This window comes from Oncorhynchus mykiss, chromosome 8, assembly GCF_013265735.2.
Source record: "Oncorhynchus mykiss isolate Arlee chromosome 8, USDA_OmykA_1.1, whole genome shotgun sequence".
In the NCBI taxonomy this organism is placed as follows: domain Eukaryota; kingdom Metazoa; phylum Chordata; class Actinopteri; order Salmoniformes; family Salmonidae; genus Oncorhynchus; species Oncorhynchus mykiss.
Genome location: NC_048572.1, coordinates 87596830 through 87623448, shown reverse-complemented (window position 1 = coordinate 87623448; position 26619 = coordinate 87596830). Strand labels below are relative to the sequence as shown.

Here is a 26619-nt window from a genome sequence, read left to right as displayed (position 1 = left end):
AGGTCCTATTGATGTGATATGCTATAGGTCAGGTCCTATTGATGTGATATGCTATAGGTCAGGTCCTATTGATGTGATATGATATAGGTCAGGTCCTATTGATGTGATATGCTATAGGTCAGGTCCTATTGATGTGATTAGGATAGAGGTCAGATCCTATTGATGTGATATGCTATATGTCAGGTCCTATTGATGTGATTAGGATATGCTATAGGTCAGGTCCTATTGATGTGATATGATATAGGTCAGGTCCTATTGATGTGATATGCTATAGGTCAGGTCCTATTGATGTGATTAGGATATAGGTCAGATCCTATTGATGTGATATGCTATATGTCAGGTCCTATTGATGTGATTAGGATATGCTATAGGTCAGGTCCTATTGATGTGATTAGGATATAGGTCAGATCCTATTGATGTGATATGCCATAGGTCAGGTCCTATTGATGTGATATGCTATATGTCAGGTCCTATTGATGTGATTAGGATATGCTATAGGTCAGGTCCTATTGATGTGATATGATATAGGTCAGGTCCTATTGATGTGATATGCTATAGGTCAGGTCCTATTGATGTGATTAGGATATAGGTCAGATCCTATTGATGTGATATGCTATATGTCAGGTCCTATTGATGTGATTAGGATATGCTATAGGTCAGGTCTTATTGATGTGATATGCTATAGGTCAGGACCTATTGATGTGATTAGGATATGCTATAGGTCAGGTCCTATTGATGTGATTAGGATATGCTATAGGTCAGGTCCTACTGATGTGATTAGGATATGCTATAGGTCAGGTCCTATTGATGTGATATGCTATAGGTCAGGTCCTATTGATGTGATATGCTATAGGTCAGGTCCTACTGATGTGATTAGGATATGCTATAGGTCAGGTCCTATTGATGTGATATGCTATAGGTCAGGTCCTATTGATGTGATATGCTATAGGTCAGGTCCTATTGATGTGATTAGGATATAGGTCAGGTCCTATTGATGTGCTATGATATAGGTCAGGTCCTATTGATGTGATATGCTATAGGTCAGGTCCTATTGATGTGATTAGGATATAGGTCAGGTCTTATTGATATGATTAGGATATGCTATAGGTCAGGTCCTATTGATGTGATTAGGATATGCTATAGGTCAGGTCCTATTGGTCAGGTCCTATTGATGTGATATGCTATAGGTCAGGTCCTATTGATGTGATTAGGATATGCTAAAGGTCAGGTCCTACTGATGTGATTAGGATATGCTATAGGTCAGGTCCTATTGATGTGATATGCTATAGGTCAGGTCCTACTGATGTGATTAGGATATGCTATAGGTCAGGTCCTATTAATGTGATATGCTATAGGTCAGGTCCTATTGATGTGATATGCTATAGGTCAGGTCCTACTGATGTGATTAGGATATGCTATAGGTCAGGTCCTATTGATGTGATATGCTATAGGTCAGGTCCTATTGATGTGATTAGGATATGCTATAGGTCAGATCCTATTGATGTGATATGCTATAGGTCAGGTCCTATTGATGTGATATGCTATAGGTCAGGTCCTATTGATGTGATTAGGATATGCTATAGGTCAGGTCCTATTGATGTGATTAGGATATGATATAGGTCAGGTCCTATTGATTTGATTAGGATATGCTATAGGTCAGGTCCTATTGATGGGATATGCTATAGCTCAGGTCCTATTGATGTGATATGCTATAGGTCAGGTCCTATTGATGTGATATGATATGCTATAGGTCAGGTCCTATTGATGTGATTAGGATATGCTATAGGTCAGGTCCTATTGATGTGATATGCTATAGGTCAGGTCCTATTGATGTGATATGATATAGATCAGGTCCTATTGATGTGATATGATATAGGTCAGGTCCTATTGATGTGATATGATATAGGTCAGGTCCTATTGATGTGATATGCTATAGGTCAGGTCCTATTGATGTGATTAGGATATAGGTCTGGTCCTATTGATGTGCTATGATATAGGTCAGGTCCTATTGATGTGATATGCTATAGGTCAGGTCCTATTGATGTGATTAGGATATAGGTCAGGTCTTATTGATGTGATATGCTATAGGTCAGGTCCTATTGATGTGATTAGGACATAGGTCAGGTCCTATTGATGTGATATGCTATAGGTCAGGTCCTATTGATGTGATTAGGATATGCTATAGGTCAGGTCCTACTGATGTGATTAGGATATGCTATAGGTCAGGTCCTATTGATGTGATATGCCATAAGTCAGGTCCTATTGATGTGATATGCTATAGGTCAGGTCCTATTGATGTGATATGCTATAGGTCAGGTCCTATTGATGTGATATGACATAGGTCAGGTCCTATTGATGTGATATGCTATAGGTCAGGTCCTATTTATGTGATATGCTATAGGTCAGGTCCTATTGATGTGATTAGGATATGCTATAGGTCAGGTCCTATTGATGTGATTAGGATATGCTATAGGTCAGGTCCTATTGATGTGATATGCCATAAGTCAGGTCCTATTGATGTGATATGCTATTGGTCAGGTCCTATTGATGTGATATGCTATAGGTCAGGTCCTATTGATGTGAAATGCTATAGGTCAGGTCATATTGATGTGATTAGGATATGCTATAGGTCAGATCCCATTGATGTGATTAGGATATGATATAGGTCAGGTCCTATTGATGTGATATGCTATAGGTCAGGTTCTATTGATGTGATATGCCATAGGTCAGGTCCTATTGATGTGATATGCTATAGGTCAGGTCCTATTGATGTGATATGCTATAGGTCAGGTCCTATTTATGTGATATGCTATAGGTCAGGACCTATTGATGTGATTAGGATATGCTATAGGTCAGGTCCTATTGATGTGATTAGGATATGCTATAGGTCAGGTCCTATTGATGTGATATGCTATAGGTCAGGTCCTATTGATGTGATATGCTATAGGTCAGGTCCTATTGATGTGATTATGATATGCTATAGGTCAGGTCATATTGATGTGATATGCTATAGGTCAGGTCCTATTGATGTGATATGCTATAGGTCAGGTCCTATTGATGTGATATGCTATAGGTCAGGTCCTATTGATGTGATTAGGATATAGGTCAGGTCTTATTGATGTGATATGCTATAGGTCAGGGCCTATTGATGTGATTAGGATATGCTATAGGTCAGATCCCATTGATGTGATTAGGATATGCTATAGGTCAGGTCCTACTGATGTGATATGCTATAGGTCAGGTCTTATTGATGTGATATGATATAGGTCAGGTCCTACTGATGTGATTAGGATATGCTATAGGTCAGGTCCTATTGATGTGATTAGGATATGCTATAGGTCAGGTCCTATTGATGTGATTAGGATATGCTATAGGTCAGGTCCTATTGATGTGATATGCTATAGGTCAGGTCCTATTGATGTGATATGCCATATGTCAGGTCCTATTGATGTGATATGCCATATGTCAGGTCCTATTGATGTGATATGCCATATGTCAGGTCCTATTGATGTGATATGCTATAGGTCAGGTCCTATTGTTGTGATATGCTATAGGTCAGGTCCTATTGATGTGATATGCTATAGGTCAGGTCCTATTGATGTGATTAGGATATGCTACAGGTCAGGTCCTATTGATGTGATTAGGATATGCTATAGGTCAGATCCTATTGATGTGATATGCTATATGTCAGGTCCTATTGATGTGATTAGGATATGCTATAGGTCAGGTCCTATTGACGTGATTAGGATATGATATAGGTCAGGTCCTATTGATGTGATTAGGATATGATATAGGTCAGGTACTATTGATGTGATATGCTATAGGTCAGGTCCTATTGATGTGATTAGGATATGCTATAGGTCAGATCCTATTGATGTGATTAGGATATGATATAGGTCAGGTCCTATTGATGTGATATGCTATAGGTCAGGTCCTATTGATGTGATTAGGATATGATATAGGTCAGGTCCTATTGATGTGATATGCTATAGGTCAGGTCCTGTTGATGTGATATGATATAGGTCAGATCCTATTGATGTGATATGCTATAGGTCAGGTCCTATTGATGTGATTAGGATATGCTATAGGTCAGGTCCTATTGATGTGATTAGGATATGCTATAGGTCAGGTCCTATTGATGTGATTAGGATATGCTATAGGTCAGGTCCTATTGATGTGATATGCTATAGGTCAGGTCCTATTGATGTGATATGCTATAGGTCAGGTACTATTGATGTGATTAGGATATGCTATAGGTCAGGTCATATTGATGTGATATGCTATAGATCAGGTCCTATTGATGTGATTAGGATATGCTATAGGTCAGGTCCTATTGATGTGATATGCTATAGGTCAGGTCCTATTGATGTGATATGCTATAGGTCAGGTCCTATTAATGTGATTAGTATATGATATAGGTCAGGTCCTATTGATGTGATTAGGATATGATATAGGTCAGGTCCTATTGATGTGATATGCTATAGGTCAGGTCCTATTGATGTGATATGCTATAGGTCAGGTCCTATTGATGTGATTAGTATATGATATAGGTCAGGTCCTATTGATGTGATATGATATAGGTCAGGTACTATTGATGTGATTAGGATATGCTATAGGTCAGGTCATATTGATGTGATATGCTATAGATCAGGTCCTATTGATGTGATTAGGATATGCTATAGGTCAGGTCCTATTGATGTGATATGCTATAGGTCAGGTCCTATTGAGTTGATGATATGCTATAGGTCAGGTCCTATTGATGTGATATGCTATAGGTCAGGTCCTATTGATGTGATATGCTATAGGTCAGGTCCTATTGATGTGATATGCTATAGGTCAGGTCCTATTGATGTGATATGCTATAGGTCAGGTCCTATTTATGTGATATGATATAGGTCAGGTCCTATTGATGTGATTAGGATATGCTATAGGTCAGGTCCTATTGATGTGATATGCTATAGGTCAGGTCCTATTGATGTGATATGCTATAGGTCAGGTCCTATTGATGTGATATGCTATAGGTCAGGTCCTATTGATGTGATATGCTATAGGTCAGGTCCTATTGATGTGATATGCTATAGGTCAGGTCCTATTGATGTGATATGCTATAGGTCAGGTCCTATTTATGTGATATGATATAGGTCAGGTCCTATTGATGTGATATGATATAGGTCAGGTCCTATTGATGTGATATGCTATAGGTCAGGTCCTATTGATGTGATTAGGATATAGGTCAGGTCCTATTGATGTGCTATGATATAGGTCAGGTCCTATTGATGTGATATGCTATAGGTCAGGTCCTATTGATGTGATTAGGATATAGGTCAGGTCTTATTGATGTGATATGCTATAGGTCAGGTCCTATTGATGTGATTAGGATATGCTATAGGTCAGGTCCTATTGATGTGATATGCTATAGGTCAGGTCATATTGATGTGATATGCTATAGGTCAGGTCATATTGATGTGATTAGGATATGCTATAGGTCAGATCCCATTGATGTGATTAGGATATGCTATAGGTCAGATCCTATTGATGTGATTAGGATATAGGTCAGGTCTTATTGATGTGATATGCTATAGGTCAGGTCCTATTGATGTGATTAGGATATGATATAGGTCAGGTCCTATTGATGTGATATGCTATAGGTCAGGTCCTATTGATGTGATATGCCATAGGTCAGGTCCTATTGATGTGATATGCCATAGGTCAGGTCCTATTGATGTGATATGCTATAGGTCAGGTCCTATTGATGTGATATGCTATAGGTCAGATCCCATTGACGTGATATGCTATAGGTCAGGTCCTATTGATGTGATATGCTATAGGTCAGGTCCTATTTATGTGATATGCTATAGGTCAGGTCCTATTGATGTGATTAGGATATGCTATAGGTCAGGTCCTATTGATGTGATTAGGATATGCTATAGGTCAGATCCTATTGATGTGATATGCTATAGGTCAGGTCCTATTTATGTGATATGCTATAGGTCAGGTCCTATTTATGTGATATGCTATAGGTCAGGTCCTATTGATGTGATTAGGATATGCTATAGGTCAGGTCCTATTTATGTGATATGCTATAGGTCAGGTCCTATTTATGTGATATGCTATAGGTCAGGTCCTATTTATGTGATATGCTATAGGTCAGGTCCTATTTATGTGATATGCTATAGGTCAGGTCCTATTGATGTGATTAGGATATGCTATAGGTCAGGTCCTATTTATGTGATATGCTATAGGTCAGGTCCTATTGATGTGATTAGGATATGCTATAGGTCAGGTCCTACTGATGTGATTATGATATGCCATAGGTCAGGTCCTATTGATGTGATATGCTATAGGTCAGGTCCTATTGATGTGATATGCTATAGGTCAGGTCCTATTGATGTGATATGCTATAGGTCAGGTCCTATTGATGTGATATGCTATAGGTCAGGTCCTATTGATGTGATATGCTATAGGTCAGGTCCTATTGATGTGATATGCTATAGGTCAGGTCCTATTGATGTGATATGCTATAGGTCAGGTCTTATTGATGTGATATGCTATAGGTCAGGTCCTATTGATGTGATATGCTATAGGTCAGGTCCTATTGATGTGATATGCTATAGGTCAGGTCCTTTTGATCACGTACGATGCTGTACATGTGTCACGTAAAGAGAGCAAGGGTTGAGGGAATAGGCAACGTTTTTCCTAAACAAAATGAGGGATTTCAGGAACATAACTTTTCAGTCAGAAATGGCTATTATTATGTTTTAGCTCCAGTAACACGGACATTGTGATAAATGCAGCAAGAAGGAGACAACGAGTCACACGCTGTCTTTTTTAACTTATTTTAATTTAACTAGGCAAGTCAGTTAAGAACAAATTCTTATTTTCAATGACGGCCGTAGGAACAGTGGGGTTAACTGCCTTGTTCAGGGGCAGAACGACAGATTTGAACCTTGTCAGCTCGGGGGTTTGAACTTGCAAACGCTCTAACCACTAGGCTACCCTGCCACCCCAAAACACAGCGCACATGTTGTTACATTATTACCTTATTCTAAAATGTATTAAATATGTATTTTTTTCTCATAAATCTACACACCTATACCCCATAATGACAAAGCAAAAAGCAGGTTTTAGAAATGTTGGCAAATGTATCAAATACTAATATATCACATTTACAACACTGCAAATATTGACTCTTTGCATCAACTTCATGTAATTGTCAATAAAAGCCTTTGACACTTATGAAATGCTTGTAATTATACTTCAGTATTCCATAGTAACATCTGACAAAAAATATCTAAAGACACTGAAGCAGCAAACTTTGTGGAAATTAATATTTGTGTCATTCTCAAAACTTTTGGCCACGACTGTACACACAATGCCCCATAATGACAAAGCAAAAATAGTTTTTGTTTAATAGAAATGTTTGCAAATGTATTAAAAAATAAAATACTAAAATATCACATTGACATAAGTATTCAGGACGTTTTACTCAGTACTTTGTTGAAGCCCCTTTGGCAGCGATTACAGCCACCAGTCTTCTTGGGTATGAGGCTACAAGCTTGGCACACCTGTATTTGGGGAGTTTCTCCCATTCTTCTCTGTAGATCCTCTCAAGCTCTGTCAGGTTGGATGGGGAGAGTCACTGCACGGCTATTTTCCGGTTTCTCCAGAGATGTTGGATCAGGTTCAAGTCTGGTCTCTGGCTGGGCCACTCAAGGACATTCAGAGACTTGCCCCGAAGCCACTCTTGCGTTGTCTTGGCTGTGTGCTTAAAGTCGTTGTCTGTTGGAAGGTGAACCTTTACCCCAGTCTGAGGTCCTGAGCACTCTGGAGCAGGTTTTCAGCCCGATTCTCTCTGTACTTTGCTCCGTTCATCTTTCCCTCGATCGTGACTAGTCTCCAGTCCCTGCCGCTGAAATACATCCCCACAGCATGATGCTGCCACCACCATGTTTCACCATAGGGATGGTGGCAGGTTTCCTCCAGACGTGACGCTTGACATTCAGACCAAAGAGTTCAATCTTGGTTTCATCAGACCAGAGAATCTTGTTTCTCACAGTCTGAGAGTCTTTAGGTGCCTTTTGGCAAACTCCAAGCCGGCTGTCATGTGCCTTTTACTGAGGAATGGCTTCCGTCTGGCCACTCTACCATAAAGGCCTGATTGGTGGAGTGCTGCAGAGATGGTTCTCCTTCTGGAAGGTACTCCCATCTCCACAGAGGAACTCTGGAGCACCTGTCAGAGTGACCATTGGGTTCTTGGTCACCTCCCTGACCAAAGCCCTTCTCTCCCGATTGTTCAGTTTGGCCAGACGGCCAGCTCTAGGGTTCCAAACTTCTTCCATTTTAGAATGATGGAGGCCACTGTGTTCTTGGGGACCTTAAATGCTGCAGAAATGGTTTGGTACCTTTCCCCAGATCTGTGCCTCGACACAATCCTGTCTCAGAGCTCTACGGACAATTTCTTCGATCTCTTCGATCTCGTGGCTTGGTTTTTGCTCTGACATGCACTGTCAACAGTGGGACCTTACATAGACAGACAGGTGTGTGCCTTTCCAAATCACGTCCAATCAATTGCATTTACCACAGGAGGACTCCAATCAAGTTGTAGAAACATCTCAAGCATCTGTGCTCAATTTCGAGTCTCATAGCAAAGGGTCTGAATACTTATGTAAATTATATTATATTATATGTAAATAAGGTATTTCAGTTTTTTATTTGTTAATTTGTAATGTATTTTGTAATACATTTGCAAACATTTTTGAATAAGGCTATAATGTCACAAAATGTGGAAAAAGTTAAAGGGGTCTGAATACTTTCCACTGTAGCTGATTTGATTAAAACACATAGGATGTGTCCATATATGAAAATAAATGTTTAAAAATGTAGAACAATTGATTGATCAAAAGAACAAACAACTCTCAACTCTCGGGGACAACCCGAGTCAATTGGTAGCCTAGTTGCTGGTGTTAAGTAAGCACATGGCATCATTACTGAGTCAGCAAGGAGATGACATCATTACTGAGTCAGCAAGGTGATGACATCATTACTCAGTCAGCAAGGAGATGACATCATTACTGAGTCAGCAGTGGTGATGACATCATTACGGAGTCAGCAAGGTGATGACATCATTACTGAGTCAGCAAGGTGATGACATCATTACTGAGTCAGCAAGGTGATGACATCATTACTGAGTCAGCAATGTGATGATATCATTACCGAGTCAGCAAGGTGATGACATCATTACTGAGTAAGCAGTGGTGCATCCTCACACACACTAATATTGGGTGATATATTATAGGACAGAGGTTTTAATGCAATCTTGTATACGTGTGTGTGTGTGTGTGTGTGTGTGTGTGTGTGTGTGTGTGGGGGGGGGGGTGTTTGGTGTGTTTGTCTGACTGTATGTGTCTGACTGTAGCAGTGTGGTGTGAGTGTGTGTGTGTGTGTGTGTGTGTGTGTGTGTGTGTGTGTGTGTGTGTAGGTGTGTGTGTGTGTGGGGGGGGGGGTGTAGGTGTGTAGGTGTGTAGGTGTGTTTTGGTGTGTGTGTAGGTGTGTGTAGGTGTGTATGTTTAGGTGTGTGTGTGTTTAGGGGTGTGTGTGTTTAGGTGTGTGTGTAGGTGTGTGTGTGTGCAGGTGTGTGTGTGTGTGTGTGTGTGTGTGTGTGTGTGTGTGTGTGTGTGTGTGTGTGTGTGTGTGTGTGCAGGTGTGTGTGTGTGTGTGTGTGTGTGTAGGTGTGTGTGTGTGTGTGTGTGTGTGTGTAGGTGTGTGTGTGCTTACCTTAGCGTGATGGAGATCTACCCCATACATGGACAGTTTCTTAACATTCTCCAGGAAGTGCATCTCTGCTTCAGCTGGGGTCATCCCTCTGACAACACACAGACACACACACACACACACACACACACACACACACACACACACACACACACAATCCATATGATCACATGACAGGGGAAAGAACTGGAGACAAAAAGGGCCATTTGGAAGGCTAACAAGAAGATCGTTTTGTACAACTTAGCTAGTCATATTGGACATAGAAATAAGCTTTAAAATGATGCCCACCTGACCCAGATTGAGAATTATAATGCAATATTTATTGGATTGCGTAAACAACAACAGTAATTGCGTAAACAACAACAGTAATTGCGTAAACAACAATAGGAATTGCGTAAACAACAATAGGAATTGCTTAAACAACAACAGGAATTGCGCAAACAACAGTAATTGCGTAAACAACAACAGTAATTGCGTAAACAACAACAGTAATTGCGTAAACAACAACAGTAATTGTGAAAACAACAGTAATTGCGTAAAACAACAACAGTAATTGCATAAACAACAACAGTAATTGCATAAACAACAACAGTAATTGCATAAACAACAACAGTAATTGTGTAAACAACAACAGTAATTGTGTGACTGTGGGTGACTGTGCTTTCTTCTGTCCTTAAATGGCAAAAGCTAGGAGAACTCAGAAAAACACCTTATAGTTGACGGCTGTTTCCTGGAGTCAGAGTGCATTGAAATTAATTAGGAACTGTACAGTCTGTGAGGTGTGAGGCCACTTGGAGACACCAGTTAGTCCTCTCACTGAAACCCACAGTCTGGAGAGGTGTGAGGCCACTTGGAGACACCAGTTAGTCCTCTCACTGAAACCCACAGTCTGGAGAGGTGTGTCCCAACTTGGAGACACCAGTTAGTCCTCTCACTGAAACCCACAGTCTGGAGAGGTGTTAGGCCACTTGGAGACACCAGGTAGTCCTCTCACTGAAACCCACAGTCTGGAGAGGTGTGAGGCCACTTGGAGACACCAGTTAGTCCTCTCACTGAAACCCACAGTCTGGAGATGTGTGTCCCCACTTGGAGACACCAGTTAGTCCTCTCACTAAAACCCACAGTCTGGAGAGGTGTGAGGCCACTTGGAGACACCAGTTAGTCCTCTCACTGAAACCCACAGTCTGGAGAGGTGTGTCCCCACTTGGAGACACCAGTCTGGAGAGGTGTTAGGCCACTTGGAGACACCAGTTAGTCCTCTCACTGAAACCCACAGTCTGGAGAGGTGTGAGGCCACTTGGAGACACCAGTTAGTCCTCTCACTGAAACCCACAGTCTGGAGAGGTGTGAGGCCACTTGGAGACACCAGTCTGGAGAGGTGTTAGGCCACTTGGAGACACCAGTTAGTCCTCTCACTGAAACCCACAGTCTGGAGAGGTGTGTCCCCACTTGGAGACACCAGTTAGTCCTCTCACTGAAACCCACAGTCTGGAGAGGTGTGTCCCCACGTGGAGACACCAGTTAGTCCTCTCACTGAAACTAACAGTCTGGAGAGGTGTGAGGCCACTTGGAGAAACCAGTCTGGAGAGGTGTGAGGCCACTTGGAGACACCAGTCTGGAGAGGTGTGAGGCCACTTGGAGACACCAGTCTGGAGAGGTTTTAGGCCACTTGGAGACACCAGTTAGTCCTCTCACTGAAACCCACAGTCTGGAGAGGTGTGAGGCCACTTGGAGACACCAGTCTGGAGAGGTGTTAGGCCACTTGGAGACACCAGTTAGTCCTCTCACTGAAACCCACAGTCTGGAGAGGTGTGAGGCCACTTGGAGACACCAGTTAGTCCCCTCACTGAAACCCACAGTCTGGAGAGGTGTGTCCCCACTTGGAGACACCAGTTAGTCCTCTCACTGAAACCCACAGTCTGGAGAGGTGTGTCCCCACTTGGAGACACCAGTCTGGAGAGGTGTTAGGCCACTTGGAGACACCAGTTAGTCCTCTCACTGAAACCCACAGTCTGGAGAGGTGTGAGGCCACTTGGAGACACCAGTTAGTCCTCTCACTGAAACCCACAGTCTGGAGAGGTGTGTCCCCACTTGGAGACACCAGTTAGTCCTCTCACTGAAACCCACAGTCTGGAGAGGTGTGAGGCCACTTGGAGACACCAGTTAGTCCCCTCACTGAAACCCACAGTCTGGAGAGGTGTGTCCCCACTTGGAGACACCAGTTAGTCCTCTTACTGAAACCCACAGTCTGGAGAGGTGTTAGGCCACTTGGAGACACCAGGTAGCCCTCTCACTGAAACCCACAGTCTGGAGAGGTGTGAGGCCACTTGGAGACACCAGTTAGTCCTCTCACTGAAACCCACAGTCTGGAGAGGTGTGTCCCCACTTGGAGACACCAGTTAGTCCTCTCACTGAAACCCACAGTCTGGAGAGGTGTGAGGCCACTTGGAGACACCAGTTAGTCCTCTCACTGAAACCCACAGTCTGGAGAGGTGTGTCCCCACTTGGAGACACCAGTTAGTCCTCTCACTGAAACCCACAGTCTGGAGAGGTGTTAGGCCACTTGGAGACACCAGGTAGTCCTCTCACTGAAACCCACAGTCTGGAGAGGTGTGGGGCCACTTGGAGACACCAGTTAGTCCTCTCACTGAAACCCACAGTCTGGAGAGGTGTGTCCCCACTTGGAGACACCAGTTAGTCCTCTCACTGAAACCCACAGTCTGGAGAGGTGTGAGGCCACTTGGAGACACCAGTTAGTCCTCTCACTGAAACCCACAGTCTGGAGAGGTGTGTCCCCACTTGGAGACACCAGTTAGTCCTCTCACTGAAACCCACAGTCTGGAGAGGTGTGTCCCCACTTGGAGACACCAGTCTGGAGAGGTGTTAGGCCACTTGGAGACACCAGTTAGTCCTCTCACTGAAACCCACAGTCTGGAGAGGTGTGAGGCCACTTGGAGACACCAGTTAGTCCTCTCACTGAAACCCACAGTCTGGAGAGGTGTGAGGCCACTTGGAGACACCAGTCTGGAGAGGTGTTAGGCCACTTGGAGACACCAGTTAGTCCTCTCACTGAAACCCACAGTCTGGAGAGGTGTGTCCCCACTTGGAGACACCAGTTAGTCCTCTCACTGAAACCCACAGTCTGGAGAGGTGTGTCCCCACGTGGAGACACCAGTTAGTCCTCTCACTGAAACTAACAGTCTGGAGAGGTGTGAGGCCACTTGGAGACACCAGTCTGGAGAGGTGTGAGGCCACTTGGAGACACCAGTCTGGAGAGGTGTGAGGCCACTTGGAGACACCAGTCTGGAGAGGTGTTAGGCCACTTGGAGACACCAGTTAGTCCTCTCACTGAAACCCACAGTCTGGAGAGGTGTGTCCCCACTTGGAGACACCAGTTAGTCCTCTCACTGAAACCCACAGTCTGGAGAGGTGTGAGGCCACTTGGAGACACCAGTCTGGAGAGGTGTTAGGCCACTTGGAGACACCAGTTAGTCCTCTCACTGAAACCCACAGTCTGGAGAGGTGTGAGGCCACTTGGAGACACCAGTTAGTCCCCTCACTGAAACCCACAGTCTGGAGAGGTGTGTCCCCACTTGGAGACACCAGTTAGTCCTCTCACTGAAACCCACAGTCTGGAGAGGTGTGTCCCCACTTGAAGACACCAGTCTGGAGAGGTGTTAGGCCACTTGGAGACACCAGTTAGTCCTCTCACTGAAACCCACAGTCTGGAGAGGTGTGTCCCCACTTGGAGACACCAGTTAGTCCTCTCACTGAAACCCACAGTCTGGAGAGGTGTGAGGCCACTTGGAGACACCAGTTAGTCCCCTCACTGAAACCCACAGTCTGGAGAGGTGTGTCCCCACTTGGAGACACCAGTTAGTCCTCTTACTGAAACCCACAGTCTGGAGAGGTGTTAGGCCACTTGGAGACACCAGGTAGTCCTCTCACTGAAACCCACAGTCTGGAGAGGTGTGAGGCCACTTGGAGACACCAGTTAGTCCTCTCACTGAAACCCACAGTCTGGAGAGGTGTGTCCCCACTTGGAGACACCAGTTAGTCCTCTCACTGAAACCCACAGTCTGGAGAGGTGTGAGGCCACTTGGAGACACCAGTTAGTCCTCTCACTGAAACCCACAGTCTGGAGAGGTGTGTCCCCACTTGGAGACACCAGTTAGTCCTCTCACTGAAACCCACAGTCTGGAGAGGTGTTAGGCCACTTGGAGACACCAGGTAGTCCTCTCACTGAAACCCACAGTCTGGAGAGGTGTTAGGCCACTTGGAGACACCAGGTAGTCCTCTCACTGAAACCCACAGTCTGGAGAGGTGTGAGGCCACTTGGAGACACCAGTTAGTCCTCTCACTGAAACCCACAGTCTGGAGATGTGTGTCCCCACTTGGAGACACCAGTTAGTCCTCTCACTGAAACCCACAGTCTGGAGAGGTGTGAGGCCACTTGGAGACACCAGTTAGTCCTCTCACTGAAACCCACAGTCTGGAGAGGTGTGTCCCCACTTGGAGACACCAGTTAGTCCTCTCACTGAAACCCACAGTCTGGAGAGGTGTGAGGCCACTTGGAGACACCAGTCTGGAGAGGTGTTAGGCCACTTGGAGACACCAGTTAGTCCTCTCACTGAAACCCACAGTCTGGAGAGGTGTGAGGCCACTTGGAGACACCAGTTAGTCCCCTCACTGAAACCCACAGTCTGGAGAGGTGTGTCCCCACTTGGAGACACCAGTTAGTCCTCTCACTGAAACCCACAGTCTGGAGAGGTGTGTCCCCACTTGGAGACACCAGTCTGGAGAGGTGTTAGGCCACTTGGAGACACCAGTTAGTCCTCTCACTGAAACCCACAGTCTGGAGAGGTGTGAGGCCACTTGGAGACACCAGTTAGTCCTCTCACTGAAACCCACAGTCTGGAGAGGTGTGTCCCCACTTGGAGACACCAGTTAGTCCTCTCACTGAAACCCACAGTCTGGAGAGGTGTGAGGCCACTTGGAGACACCAGTTAGTCCCCTCACTGAAACCCACAGTCTGGAGAGGTGTGTCCCCACTTGGAGACACCAGTTAGTCCTCTTACTGAAACCCACAGTCTGGAGAGGTGTTAGGCCACTTGGAGACACCAGGTAGTCCTCTCACTGAAACCCACAGTCTGGAGAGGTGTGAGGCCACTTGGAGACACCAGTTAGTCCTCTCACTGAAACCCACAGTCTGGAGAGGTGTGTCCCCACTTGGAGACACCAGTTAGTCCTCTCACTGAAACCCACAGTCTGGAGAGGTGTGAGGCCACTTGGAGACACCAGTTAGTCCTCTCACTGAAACCCACAGTCTGGAGAGGTGTGTCCCCACTTGGAGACACCAGTTAGTCCTCTCACTGAAACCCACAGTCTGGAGAGGTGTTAGGCCACTTGGAGACACCAGGTAGTCCTCTCACTGAAACCCACAGTCTGGAGAGGTGTGAGGCCACTTGGAGACACCAGTTAGTCCTCTCACTGAAACCCACAGTCTGGAGAGGTGTGTCCCCACTTGGAGACACCAGTTAGTCCTCTCACTGAAACCCACAGTCTGGAGAGGTGTGAGGCCACTTGGAGACACCAGTTAGTCCTCTCACTGAAACCCACAGTCTGGAGAGGTGTGTCCCCACTTGGAGACACCAGTTAGTCCTCTCACTGAAACCCACAGTCTGGAGAGGTGTGTCCCCACTTGGAGACACCAGTCTGGAGAGGTGTTAGGCCACTTGGAGACACCAGTTAGTCCTCTCACTGAAACCCACAGTCTGGAGAGGTGTGAGGCCACTTGGAGACACCAGTTAGTCCTCTCACTGAAACCCACAGTCTGGAGAGGTGTGAGGCCACTTGGAGACACCAGTCTGGAGAGGTGTTAGGCCACTTGGAGACACCAGTTAGTCCTCTCACTGAAACCCACAGTCTGGAGAGGTGTGTCCCCACTTGGAGACACCAGTTAGTCCTCTCACTGAAACCCACAGTCTGGAGAGGTGTGTCCCCACGTGGAGACACCAGTTAGTCCTCTCACTGAAACTAACAGTCTGGAGAGGTGTGAGGCCACTTGGAGACACCAGTCTGGAGAGGTGTGAGGCCACTTGGAGACACCAGTCTGGAGAGGTGTGAGGCCACTTGGAGACACCAGTCTGGAGAGGTGTTAGGCCACTTGGAGACACCAGTTAGTCCTCTCACTGAAACCCACAGTCTGGAGAGGTGTGTCCCCACTTGGATACACCAGTTAGTCCTCTCACTGAAACCCACAGTCTGGAGAGGTGTGAGGCCACTTGGAGACACCAGTCTGGAGAGGTGTTAGGCCACTTGGAGACACCAGTTAGTCCTCTCACTGAAACCCACAGTCTGGAGAGGTGTGAGGCCACTTGGAGACACCAGTTAGTCCTCTCACTGAAACCCACAGTCTGGAGAGGTGTGAGGCCACTTGGAGACACCAGTTAGTCCTCTCACTGAAACCCACAGTCTGGAGAGGTGTGTCCCCACTTGGAGACACCAGTCTGGAGAGGTGTTAGGCCACTTGGAGACACCAGTTAGTCCTCTCACTGAAACCCACAGTCTGGAGAGGTGTGAGGCCACTTGGAGACACCAGTTAGTCCTCTCACTGAAACCCACAGTCTGGAGAGGTGTGAGGCCACTTGGAGACACCAGTTAGTCCTCTCACTGAAACCCACAGTCTGGAGAGGTGTGTCCCCACTTGGAGACACCAGTTAGTCCTCTCACTGAAACCCACAGTCTGGAGAGGTGTTAGGCCACTTGGAGACACCAGGTAGTCCTCTCACTGAAACCCACAGTCTGGAGAGGTGTGAGGCCACTTGGAGACACCAGTTAGTCCTCTCACTGAAACCCACAGTCTGGAGAGGTGTGTCCCCACTTGGAGACACCAGTTAGTCCTCTCACTGAAACCCACAGTCTGGAGAGGTGTGAGGCCACTTGGAGACACCAGTTAGTCCTCTCACTGAAACCCACAGTCTGGAGAGGTGTGTCCCCACTTGGAGACACCAGTTAGTCTTCTCACTGAAACCCACAGTCTGGAGAGGTGTGTCCCCACTTGGAGACACCAGTCTGGAGAGGTGTTAGGCCACTTGGAGACACCAGTTAGTCCTCTCACTGAAACCCACAGTCTGGAGAGGTGTGAGGCCACTTGGAGACACCAGTTAGTCCTCTCACTGAAACCCACAGTCTGGAGAGGTGTGAGGCCACTTGGAGACACCAGTCTGGAGAGGTGTGAGGCCACTTGGAGACACCAGTTAGTCCTCTCACTGAAACCCACAGTCTGGAGAGGTGTGTCCCCACTTGGAGACACCAGTTAGTCCTCTCACTGAAACCCACAGTCTGGAGAGGTGTGTCCCCACGTGGAGACACCAGTTAGTCCTCTCACTGAAACTAACAGTCTGGAGAGGTGTGAGGCCACTTGGAGACACCAGTCTGGAGAGGTGTGAGGCCACTTGGAGACACCAGTCTGGAGAGGTGTTAGGCCACTTGGAGACACCAGTTAGTCCTCTCACTGAAACCCACAGTCTGGAGAGGTGTGTCCCCACTTGGAGACACCAGTTAGTCCTCTCACTGAAACCCACAGTCTGGAGAGGTGTGAGGCCACTTGGAGACACCAGTCTGGAGAGGTGTTAGGCCACTTGGAGACACCAGTTAGTCCTCTCACTGAAACCCACAGTCTGGAGAGGTGTGAGGCCACTTGGAGACACCAGTTAGTCCTCTCACTGAAACCCACAGTCTAGAGAGGTGTGAGGCCACTTGGAGACACCAGTTAGTCCTCTCACTGAAACCCACAGTCTGGAGAGGTGTGAGGCCACTTGGAGACACCAGTTAGTCTTCTCACTTGTAATCTTTTTTTTCTTATGTTGCACATGATCTCCAAAGTGTTCTCTTTCAATTGCTACCATGGTAACGCATACACTTTCCATAGTTCTTCTGTTAGAAACATGATCCATATAGGCCAATGTCCACAAGTGTAAAGGGTTAACATACAGCTGTTGTTTGTTTTATGCTTTGAATCCAGCATTTCAACATCTGAACAACCAGACAGACAGACAGACAGACAGACAGACAGGCAGGCAGGCAGACAGACAGGCAGGCAGGCAGGCAGGCAGGCAGGCAGGCAGGCAGACAGACAGACAGACAGACAGACAGACAGGCAGGCAGTTAGGCAGGCAGGCAGGCAGGCAGACAGGCAGACAGACAGACAGACAGACAGACAGACAGGCAGACAGGCAGGCAGGCAGGCAGGCAGAGAGGCAGGCAGACAGGCAGGCAGACAGACAGACAGACAGACAGACAGACACATACTTGTGGTTCTTGTGTAGGTCCATGACCTTATCTTCTAGTTCCTTGGTGTGGTTCGGAGCGAAGCGGAGCTCACTGTTGTACTCCGTCTCCTCGGGGTCGTAGTCCCCCAGCTCTGACTGGACCGTGTAGGAGCCCAGTATGGTGTGGGTGGTGAAGGAACAGGGGAGACGACCAGACACCATGTCATCACGCAGCTGGAGACACAGGTAGTACCTAGAGAGAGGGGGAGGGGGAGAGAGATAGAGAGAGAGAGAGAGGGGAGGGGCAGAGAGAGAGGAGGGGGGAGAGAGAGGAGGGGAGAGAGAGAGAGAGGGGGGGAAAGAGAAAGGAGGGGGGAGTTAGAGAGGAGGGGGTAGAGAGATGAGGGGGAGAGAGAGAGAGAGAGAGAGCGAGAGAGAGAGAGAGCGACAGAGAGGAGAGGGAGAGAGAGAGGAGTGGGAGAGAGAGGAGGGGGAGAGAGAGAGAGAGAGAGAGACGGAGAGAGAGAGAGAGAGGAGAGGGAGAGAGAGAGAAGGGGGAGAGAGAGAGAGAGAGAGAGGGGGGGGGGGGAGAGGAAGGAGAGAGAGAGAGTGCAAATAAATTACTTAAATATCATACAATGTGATTTTCTGGATTTTTGTTTTAGATTCCGTCTATCACAGTTGAAGTGTACCTATGATAAAAATGACAGACCTCTCTCTACATTCTTTGTAAGTAGGAAAACCTGCAAAATCAGCAGTGTATCAAATACTTGTTCTCCCCACTGTATGTATACTTTGACAATGTAAGTAATAATGCCATTGTCACACCCTGACCATAGTTTGCTTTGTATGTTTCTATGTTTTGTTTGGTCAGGGTGTGATCTGAGTGGGCATTCTATGTTATATGTCTAGTTTGTCTATTTCTATGTTTGGCCTGATATGGTCCTCAATCAGAGGCAGGTGTTAGTCATTGTCTCTGATTGGGAACCATATTTAGGTAGCCTGTTTTGGTGTTGGGTTTTGTGGGTGATTGTCTCCTGTGTCAGTGTTTGTTCCACACGGGACTGTTTCGGGTTTTCACATTTCTTGTTTTTGTAGTTTATTCATGTATAGTTTCATTATTAAAGAACCATGAATTATAACCACGCTGCATTTTGGTCCGCCTCTCCTTCCCAGGAAGAACCCCATTACAGCCAATTGACAAAAAAGTCAATTGAATTGAGAGAGAGAGAGAGAGAGAGAGAGAGAGAGAGATGTGTTTTTCAGTTTTGTCAGAGTAAAAGAAACACAAAGTGCCCATGGGTATTGACCATAGAGTCAGTCCATCCAGCTGACCTGCTGATGTCCTCAGAGAGCTGGGAAGGGTCTGGAGGGTAGAACTTGACGTTGAAGGCAAAGTTCCAAGGGCCAGCTGCAGAACAACACGGTATTTCATTACAACAGAATCGGAAAACGATAGAAACGTCCAGCAAATTAATTTGTCTGAGGTTGAGGTAAAAGCCATGTGTGTCTACAAGGTGCTGGTTGAGGTAAAGCCATGTGTGTCTACAAGGTGCTGGTTGAGGTAAAAGCCATGTGTGTCTACAAGGTGCTGGTTGAGGTAAAGACCCTGTGTTTCTCCTACAAGGTGCTGGTTGAGGTAAAGACCCTGTGTATCTCCTACAAGGTGCTGGTTGAGGTAAAGACCCTGTGTATCTCCTACAAGGTGCTGGTTGAGGTAAAGACCCTGTGTATCTCCTACAAGGTGCTGGTTGAGGTAAAGACCCTGTGTATCTCCTACAAGGTGTTGGTTGAGGTAAAGACCCTGTGTATCTCCTACAAGGTGCTGGTTGAAGTAAAGACCCTATGTTTCTCCTACAAGGTGTTGGTTGAGGTAAAGACCCTGTGTATCTCCTACAATGTGTTGGTTGAGGTAAAGACCCTGTGTATCTCCTACAAGGTGCTGGTTGAGGTAAAGACCCTGTGTATCTCCTACAAGGTGCTGGTTGAGGTAAAGACCCTGTGTTTCTCCTACAAGGTGCTGGTTGAGGTAAAGATCCTATGTTTCTCCTACAAGGTGTTGGTTGAGGTAAAGACCCTGTGTATCTCCTACAAGGTGTTGGTTGAGGTAAAGACCCTGTGTATCTCCTACAAGGTGTTGGTTGAGGTAAAGACCCTGTGTATCTCCTACAAGGTGCTGGTTGAAGTAAAGACCCTGTGTATCTCCTACAAGGTGCTGGTATTAGCAAGAAAAACGGTACAATTGAAATGACAATGACCAATCATGATTAATTTCAGTTGCTGCCTCAAAGTGTTTCATCGTCCTGATGATTTAATTGGACTATTGAGGAAAAGTTAAGTCAAAAGGAGAATCAAGAGGGTACCCCCCCCCCCCCCCCCCCCCCCATTGATAAAAGGGCCATGGTGCTGTTGAGAATCAACAGAAATATAGACATCTAGTTGATGAATCAACAGAATATAGACATCTAGTTGATGAATCAACAGTAATGAATCAACAGTATATAGACATTTAGTTGACGAATCAACAGTAATGAATCAACAGTATATAGGCATCTAGTTAATGAATCAACAGTATATAGACATCTAGTTGATGAATCAACAGTATATAGACATCTAGTTGATGAATCAACAGTATATAGACATCTAGTTGATGAATCAACAGTAATGAATCAACAGTATAGAGACATCTAGTTGATGAATCAACAGTAATGAATCAACAGTATATAGACATCTAGTTGATGAATCAACAGTAATGAATCAACAGTATGGAGACATCTAGTTGATGAATCAACAGTAATGAATCAACAGTATATAGACATCTAGTTGATGAATCAACAGTAATGAATCAACAGTATATAGACATCTAGTTGATGAATCAACAGGCACATTAGCAGTTGATCAGAAGAGAGCATTAGATTAGTGTGTTTTTAACTCACTCCTTATCTGCTTCTTCAGTTCCTTGTTAGGGTCCAGCCAGTTCTGGAGAAAGAGGCAATTAGCCGGTAATCAATTCATTACTAATATTAGACCATTAACCTCTGACTGCAGAGTGCTATTTAACACTGGAAACAAGTCAATGAACCATCACTAACACAGCTAATCACGGCCCAGTCTAAACACATCAGGGGTTCCTGGAGAGGCTGTCTCTCTGGCCCATTACTAACACAGCTAACACAGCTAATCACGGCCCAGTCTAAACACATCAGGGGTTCCTGGAGAGGCTGTCTCTCTGGCCCATTACTAACACAGCTAACACAGCTAATCACGGCCCCAGTCTAAACACATCAGGGGTTCCTGGAGAGGCTGTCTCTCTGGCCCATTACTAACACAGCTAACACAGCTAATCACGGCCCCAGTCTAAACACATCAGGGGTTCCTGGAGAGGCTGTCTCTCTTGCCCATTACTAACACAGCTAACACAGCTAATCACGGCCCCAGTCTAAACACATCAGGGGTTCCTGGAGAGGCTGTCTCTCTGGCCCATTACTAACACAGCTAACACAGCTAATCACGGCCCCAGTCTAAACACATCAGGGGTTCCTGGAGAGGCTGTCTCTCTGGCCCATTACTAACACAGCTAACACAGCTAATCACGGCCCCAGTCTAAACACATCAGGGGTTCCTGGAGAGGCTGTCTCTCTGGCCCATTACTAACACAGCTAATCACGGCCCCAGTCTAAACACATCAGGGGTTCCTGGAGAGGCTGTCTCTCTGGCCCATTACTAACACAGCTAACACAGCTAATCACGGCCCCAGTCTAAACACATCAGGGGTTCCTGGAGAGGCTGTCTCTCTGGCCCATTACTAACACAGCTAACACAGCTAATCACGGCCCCAGTCTAAACACATCAGGGGTTCCTGGAGAGGCTGTCTCTCTGGCCCATTACTAACACAGCTAATCACGGCCCCAGTCTAAACACATCAGGGGTTCCTGGAGAGGCTGTCTCTCTGGCCCATTACTAACACAGCTAACACAGCTAATCACGGCCCCAGTCTAAACACATCAGGGGTTCCTGGAGAGGCTGTCTCTCTTGCCCATTACTAACACAGCTAACACAGCTAATCACGGCCCCAGTCTAAACACATCAGGGGTTCCTGGAGAGGCTGTCTCTCTGGCCCATTACTAACACAGCTAACACAGCTAATCACGGCCCCAGTCTAAACACATCAGGGGTTCCTGGAGAGGCTGTCTCTCTGGCCCATTACTAACACAGCTAACACAGCTAATCACGGCCCCAGTCTAAACACATCAGGGGTTCCTGGAGAGGCTGTCTCTCTGGCCCATTACTAACACAGCTAACACAGCTAATCACGGCCCCAGTCTAAACACATCAGGGGTTCCTGGAGAGGCTGTCTCTCTGGCCCATTACTAACACAGCTAACACAGCTAATCACGGCCCCAGTCTAAACACATCAGGGGTTCCTGGAGAGGCTGTCTCTCTGGCCCATTACTAACACAGCTAACACAGCTAATCACGGCCCCAGTCTAAACACATCAGGGGTTCCTGGAGAGGCTGTCTCTCTGGCCCATTACTAACACAGCTAACACAGCTAATCACGGCCCCAGTCTAAACACATCAGGGGTTCCTGGAGAGGCTGTCTCTCTGGCCCATTACTAACACAGCTAACACAGCTAATCACGGCCCCAGTCTAAACACATCAGGGGTTCCTGGAGAGGCTGTCTCTCTGGCCCATTACTAACACAGCTAACACAGCTAATCACGGCCCCAGTCTAAACACATCAGGGGTTCCTGGAGAGGCTGTCTCTCTGGCCCATCACTAACACAGCTAATCACGGCCCCAGTCTAAACACATCAGGGGTTCCTGGAGAGGCTGTCTCTCTGGCCCATTACTAACACAGCTAACACAGCTAATCACGGCCCCAGTCTAAACACATCAGGGGTTCCTGGAGAGGCTGTCTCTCTGGCCCATTACTAACACAGCTAATCACGGCCCCAGTCTAAACACATCAGGGGTTCCTGGAGAGGCTGTCTCTCTGGCCCATTACTAACACAGCTAACACAGCTAATCACAGCCCCAGTCTAAACACATCAGGGGTTCCTGGAGAGGCTGTCTCTCTGGCCCATTACTAACACAGCTAACACAGCTAATCACGGCCCCAGTCTAAACACATCAGGGGTTCCTGGAGAGGCTGTCTCTCTGGCCCATTACTAACACAGCTAATCACGGCCCCAGTCTAAACACATCAGGGGTTCCTGGAGAGGCTGTCTCTCTGGCCCATCACTAACACAGCTAACACAGCTAATCACGGCCCCAGTCTAAACACATCAGGGGTTCCTGGAGAGGCTGTCTCTCTGGCCCATTACTAACACAGCTAATCACGGCCCAGTCTAAACACATCAGGGGTTCCTGGAGAGGCTGTCTCTCTGGCCCATTACTAACACAGCTAATCACGGCCCAGTCTAAACACATCAGGGGTTCCTGGAGAGGCTGTCTCTCTGGCCCATCACTAACACAGCTAACACAGCTAATCACAGCCCAGTCTAAACACATCAGGGGTTCCTGGAGAGGCTGTCTCTCTGGCCCATTACTAACACAGCTAACACAGCTAATCACGGCCCAGTCTAAACACTGCGACCAAATGAATAATTGAATCAGTTGTGTTATGCCACGTTCACGTGCTATCGTAGACTTGGAACCTCCCGAGTTGAAATGAACCTAGGTTTCCTATTTGGTTGATTCAAATACTGTCCAAAATGAGAAACGCGGAAACCTTTTTCTCAGACGACTTAGCCGTAAAGTCGGAAATGTCAGTTTCCTAGTTCCGACTAGCACATGAATGCAGCATTCATTCAAATCCCCCAGGACTGTAATTAGAGACACTTGATCTGGAATATGTGTCAAACTCAAGGCTCACATTCAACCCAGCATGTGGGGGATTAGAGTAAAAAACTAAAAATATGAACTATTTCTCTCAGGGGAAAAAAACAATCTCAATCGACATTGAAATGACTAAAACCAAACGGAAACGGTGTATGAGTCATCTATAGTCTCTAGATAACAGTCATCTATAGTCTCTAGATAACAGTCATCTATAGTCTCTAGATAACAGTCATCTATAGTCTCTAGATAACAGTCATCTATAGTCTCTAGATAACAGTCATCTATAGTCTCTAGATAACAGTCATCTATAGTCTCTAGATAACAGTCATCTATAGTCTCTAGATAACAGTCATCTATAGTCTCTAGATAACAGTCGTCTATAGTCTCTAGATAACAGTCATCTATAGTCTCTAGATAACAGTCATCTATAGTCTCTAGATAACAGTCATCTATAGTCTCTAGATAACAGTCATCTATAGTATCTAGATAACAGTCATCTATAGTCTCTAGATAACAGTCATCTATAGTCTCTAGATAACAGTCATTTATAGTCTCTAGATAACAGTAATCTATAGTCTCTAGATAACAGTCATCTATAGTCTCTAGATAACAGTCATCTATAGTCTCTAGATAACAGTCATCTATAGTCTCTAGATAACAGTCTTCTATAGTCTCTAGATAACAGTCATCTATAGTCTCTAGATAACAGTCATCTATAGTCTCTAGATAACAGTAATCTATAGTCTCTAGTTAACAGTCATCTATAGTCTCTAGATAACAGTCATCTATAGTCTCTAGATAACAGTAATCTATAGTCTCAAGATAACAGTCATCTATAGTCTCTAGATAACAGTCATCTATAGTCTCTAGATAACAGTTATCTATAGTCTCTAGATAACAGTCATCTATAGTCTCTAGATAACAGTCATCTATAGTCTCTAGATAACAGTCATCTATAGTCTCTAGATAACAGTCATCTATAGTCTCTAGATAACAGTCATTTATAGTCTCTAGATAACAGTCATTTATAGTCTCTGATAACAGTCATTTATAGTCGCTGATAACAGTCATCTATAGTCTCTAGATAACAGTCATTTATAGTCTCTGATAACAGTAATCTATAGTCTCTAGATAACAGTCATCTATAGTCTCTAGATAACAGTCATCTATAGTCTCTAGATAACAGTCATCTATAGTCTCTAGATAACAGTCATCTATAGTCTCTAGATAACAGTCATCTATAGTCTCTAGATAACAGTCATCTATAGTCTCTAGATAACACTCATCTATAGTCTCTAGATAACAGTCATCTATAGTCTCTTCACTCTGTCCATCTAGATAACAGTCATCTATAGTCTCTAGATAACAGTCATTTATAGTCTCTAGATAACAGTCATTTATAGTCTCTGGTAACAGTCATCTATAGTCTCTAGATAAAAGTCATCTATAGTCTCTTGATAACAGTCATCTATAGTCTCTTCACTCTGTCCATCTAGATAACAGTCATCTATAGTCTCTTCACTCTGTCCATCTAGATAACAGTCATCTATAGTCTCTTCACTCTGTCCATCTAGATAACAGTTATCTATAGTCTCTTCACTCTGTCCATCTAGATAACAGCCATCTATAGTCTCTGATAACAGTCATTTATAGTCTCTAGATAACAGTCATTTATAGTCTCTTCACTCTGTCCAGTTTGATAACAGCCATCTATAGTCTCTGATAACAGTCATTTATAGTCTCTTCACTCTGTCCAGCTTGATAACAGCCATCTATAGTCTCTACACTCTGTCCATCTAGATAACAGTCATTTATAGTCTCTTCACTCTGCCCAGCTTGATAACAGCCATCTATAGTCTCTGATAACAGTCATTTATAGTCTCTTCACTCTGTCCAGCTTGATAACAGCCATCTATAGTCTCTACACTCTGTCCATCTAGATAACAGTAATTTATAGTCTCTTCACTCTGTCCATCTAGATAACAGGCATTTATAGTCTCTTCACTCTGTCCATCTAGATAACAGTCATTTATAGTCTCTTCACTCTGTCCATCTAGATAACAGTAATTTATAGTCTCTTCACTCTGTCCATCTAGATAACAGCCATCTATAGTCTCTACACTCTGTCCATCTAGATAACAGTCATTTATAGTCTCTTCACTCTGTCCATCTAGATAACAGTCATCTATAGTCTCTAGCTAACAGTCATTTATAGTCTCTTCACTCTGTCCATCTAGATAACAGGCATTTATAGTCTCTTCACTCTGTCCATCTAGATAACAGTCATTTATAGTCTCTTCACTCTGTCCATCTAGATAACAGTCATCTATAGTCTCTAGCTAACAGTCATTTATAGTCTCTAGATAACAGTCATCTATAGTCTCTGATAACAGTCATTTATAGTCTCTTCACTCTGTCCATCTAGATAACAGCCATCTATAGTCTCTGATAACAGTCATTTATAGTCTCTTCACTCTGTCCATCTAGATAACAGGCATTTATAGTCTCTTCACTCTGTCCATCTAGATAACAGTCATTTATAGTATCTTCACTCTGTCCATCTAGATAACAGTAATTTATAGTCTCTTCACTCTGTCCATCTAGATAACAGCCATCTATAGTCTCTACACTCTGTCCATCTAGATAACAGTAATTTATAGTCTCTTCACTCTGTCCATCTAGATAACAGGCATTTATAGTCTCTTCACTCTGTCCATCTAGATAACAGTC

At 45.1% G+C, this 26619-nt stretch overlaps 1 protein-coding gene across 4 annotated transcripts in view; it reads right to left on the bottom strand.

Annotated features, from left to right (window-relative positions):
- Positions 1–26619, bottom strand: part of LOC110512128 (band 4.1-like protein 3) — a 102033-nt gene that overhangs the window by 47656 nt on the left and 27758 nt on the right. For all 4 annotated transcript variants that reach the window (XM_036986643.1, XM_036986645.1, XM_036986647.1 and 1 more), the window contains exons 5-8: positions 20981–21023; positions 19380–19455; positions 18085–18297; positions 9775–9862 (exon numbers count right to left, since the gene is read on the bottom strand). In XM_036986643.1, the coding sequence (XP_036842538.1) occupies positions 9775–9862; positions 18085–18297; positions 19380–19455; positions 20981–21023 (420 nt within the window). The remainder of the gene's footprint in view (positions 1–9774; positions 9863–18084; positions 18298–19379; positions 19456–20980; positions 21024–26619) is intronic.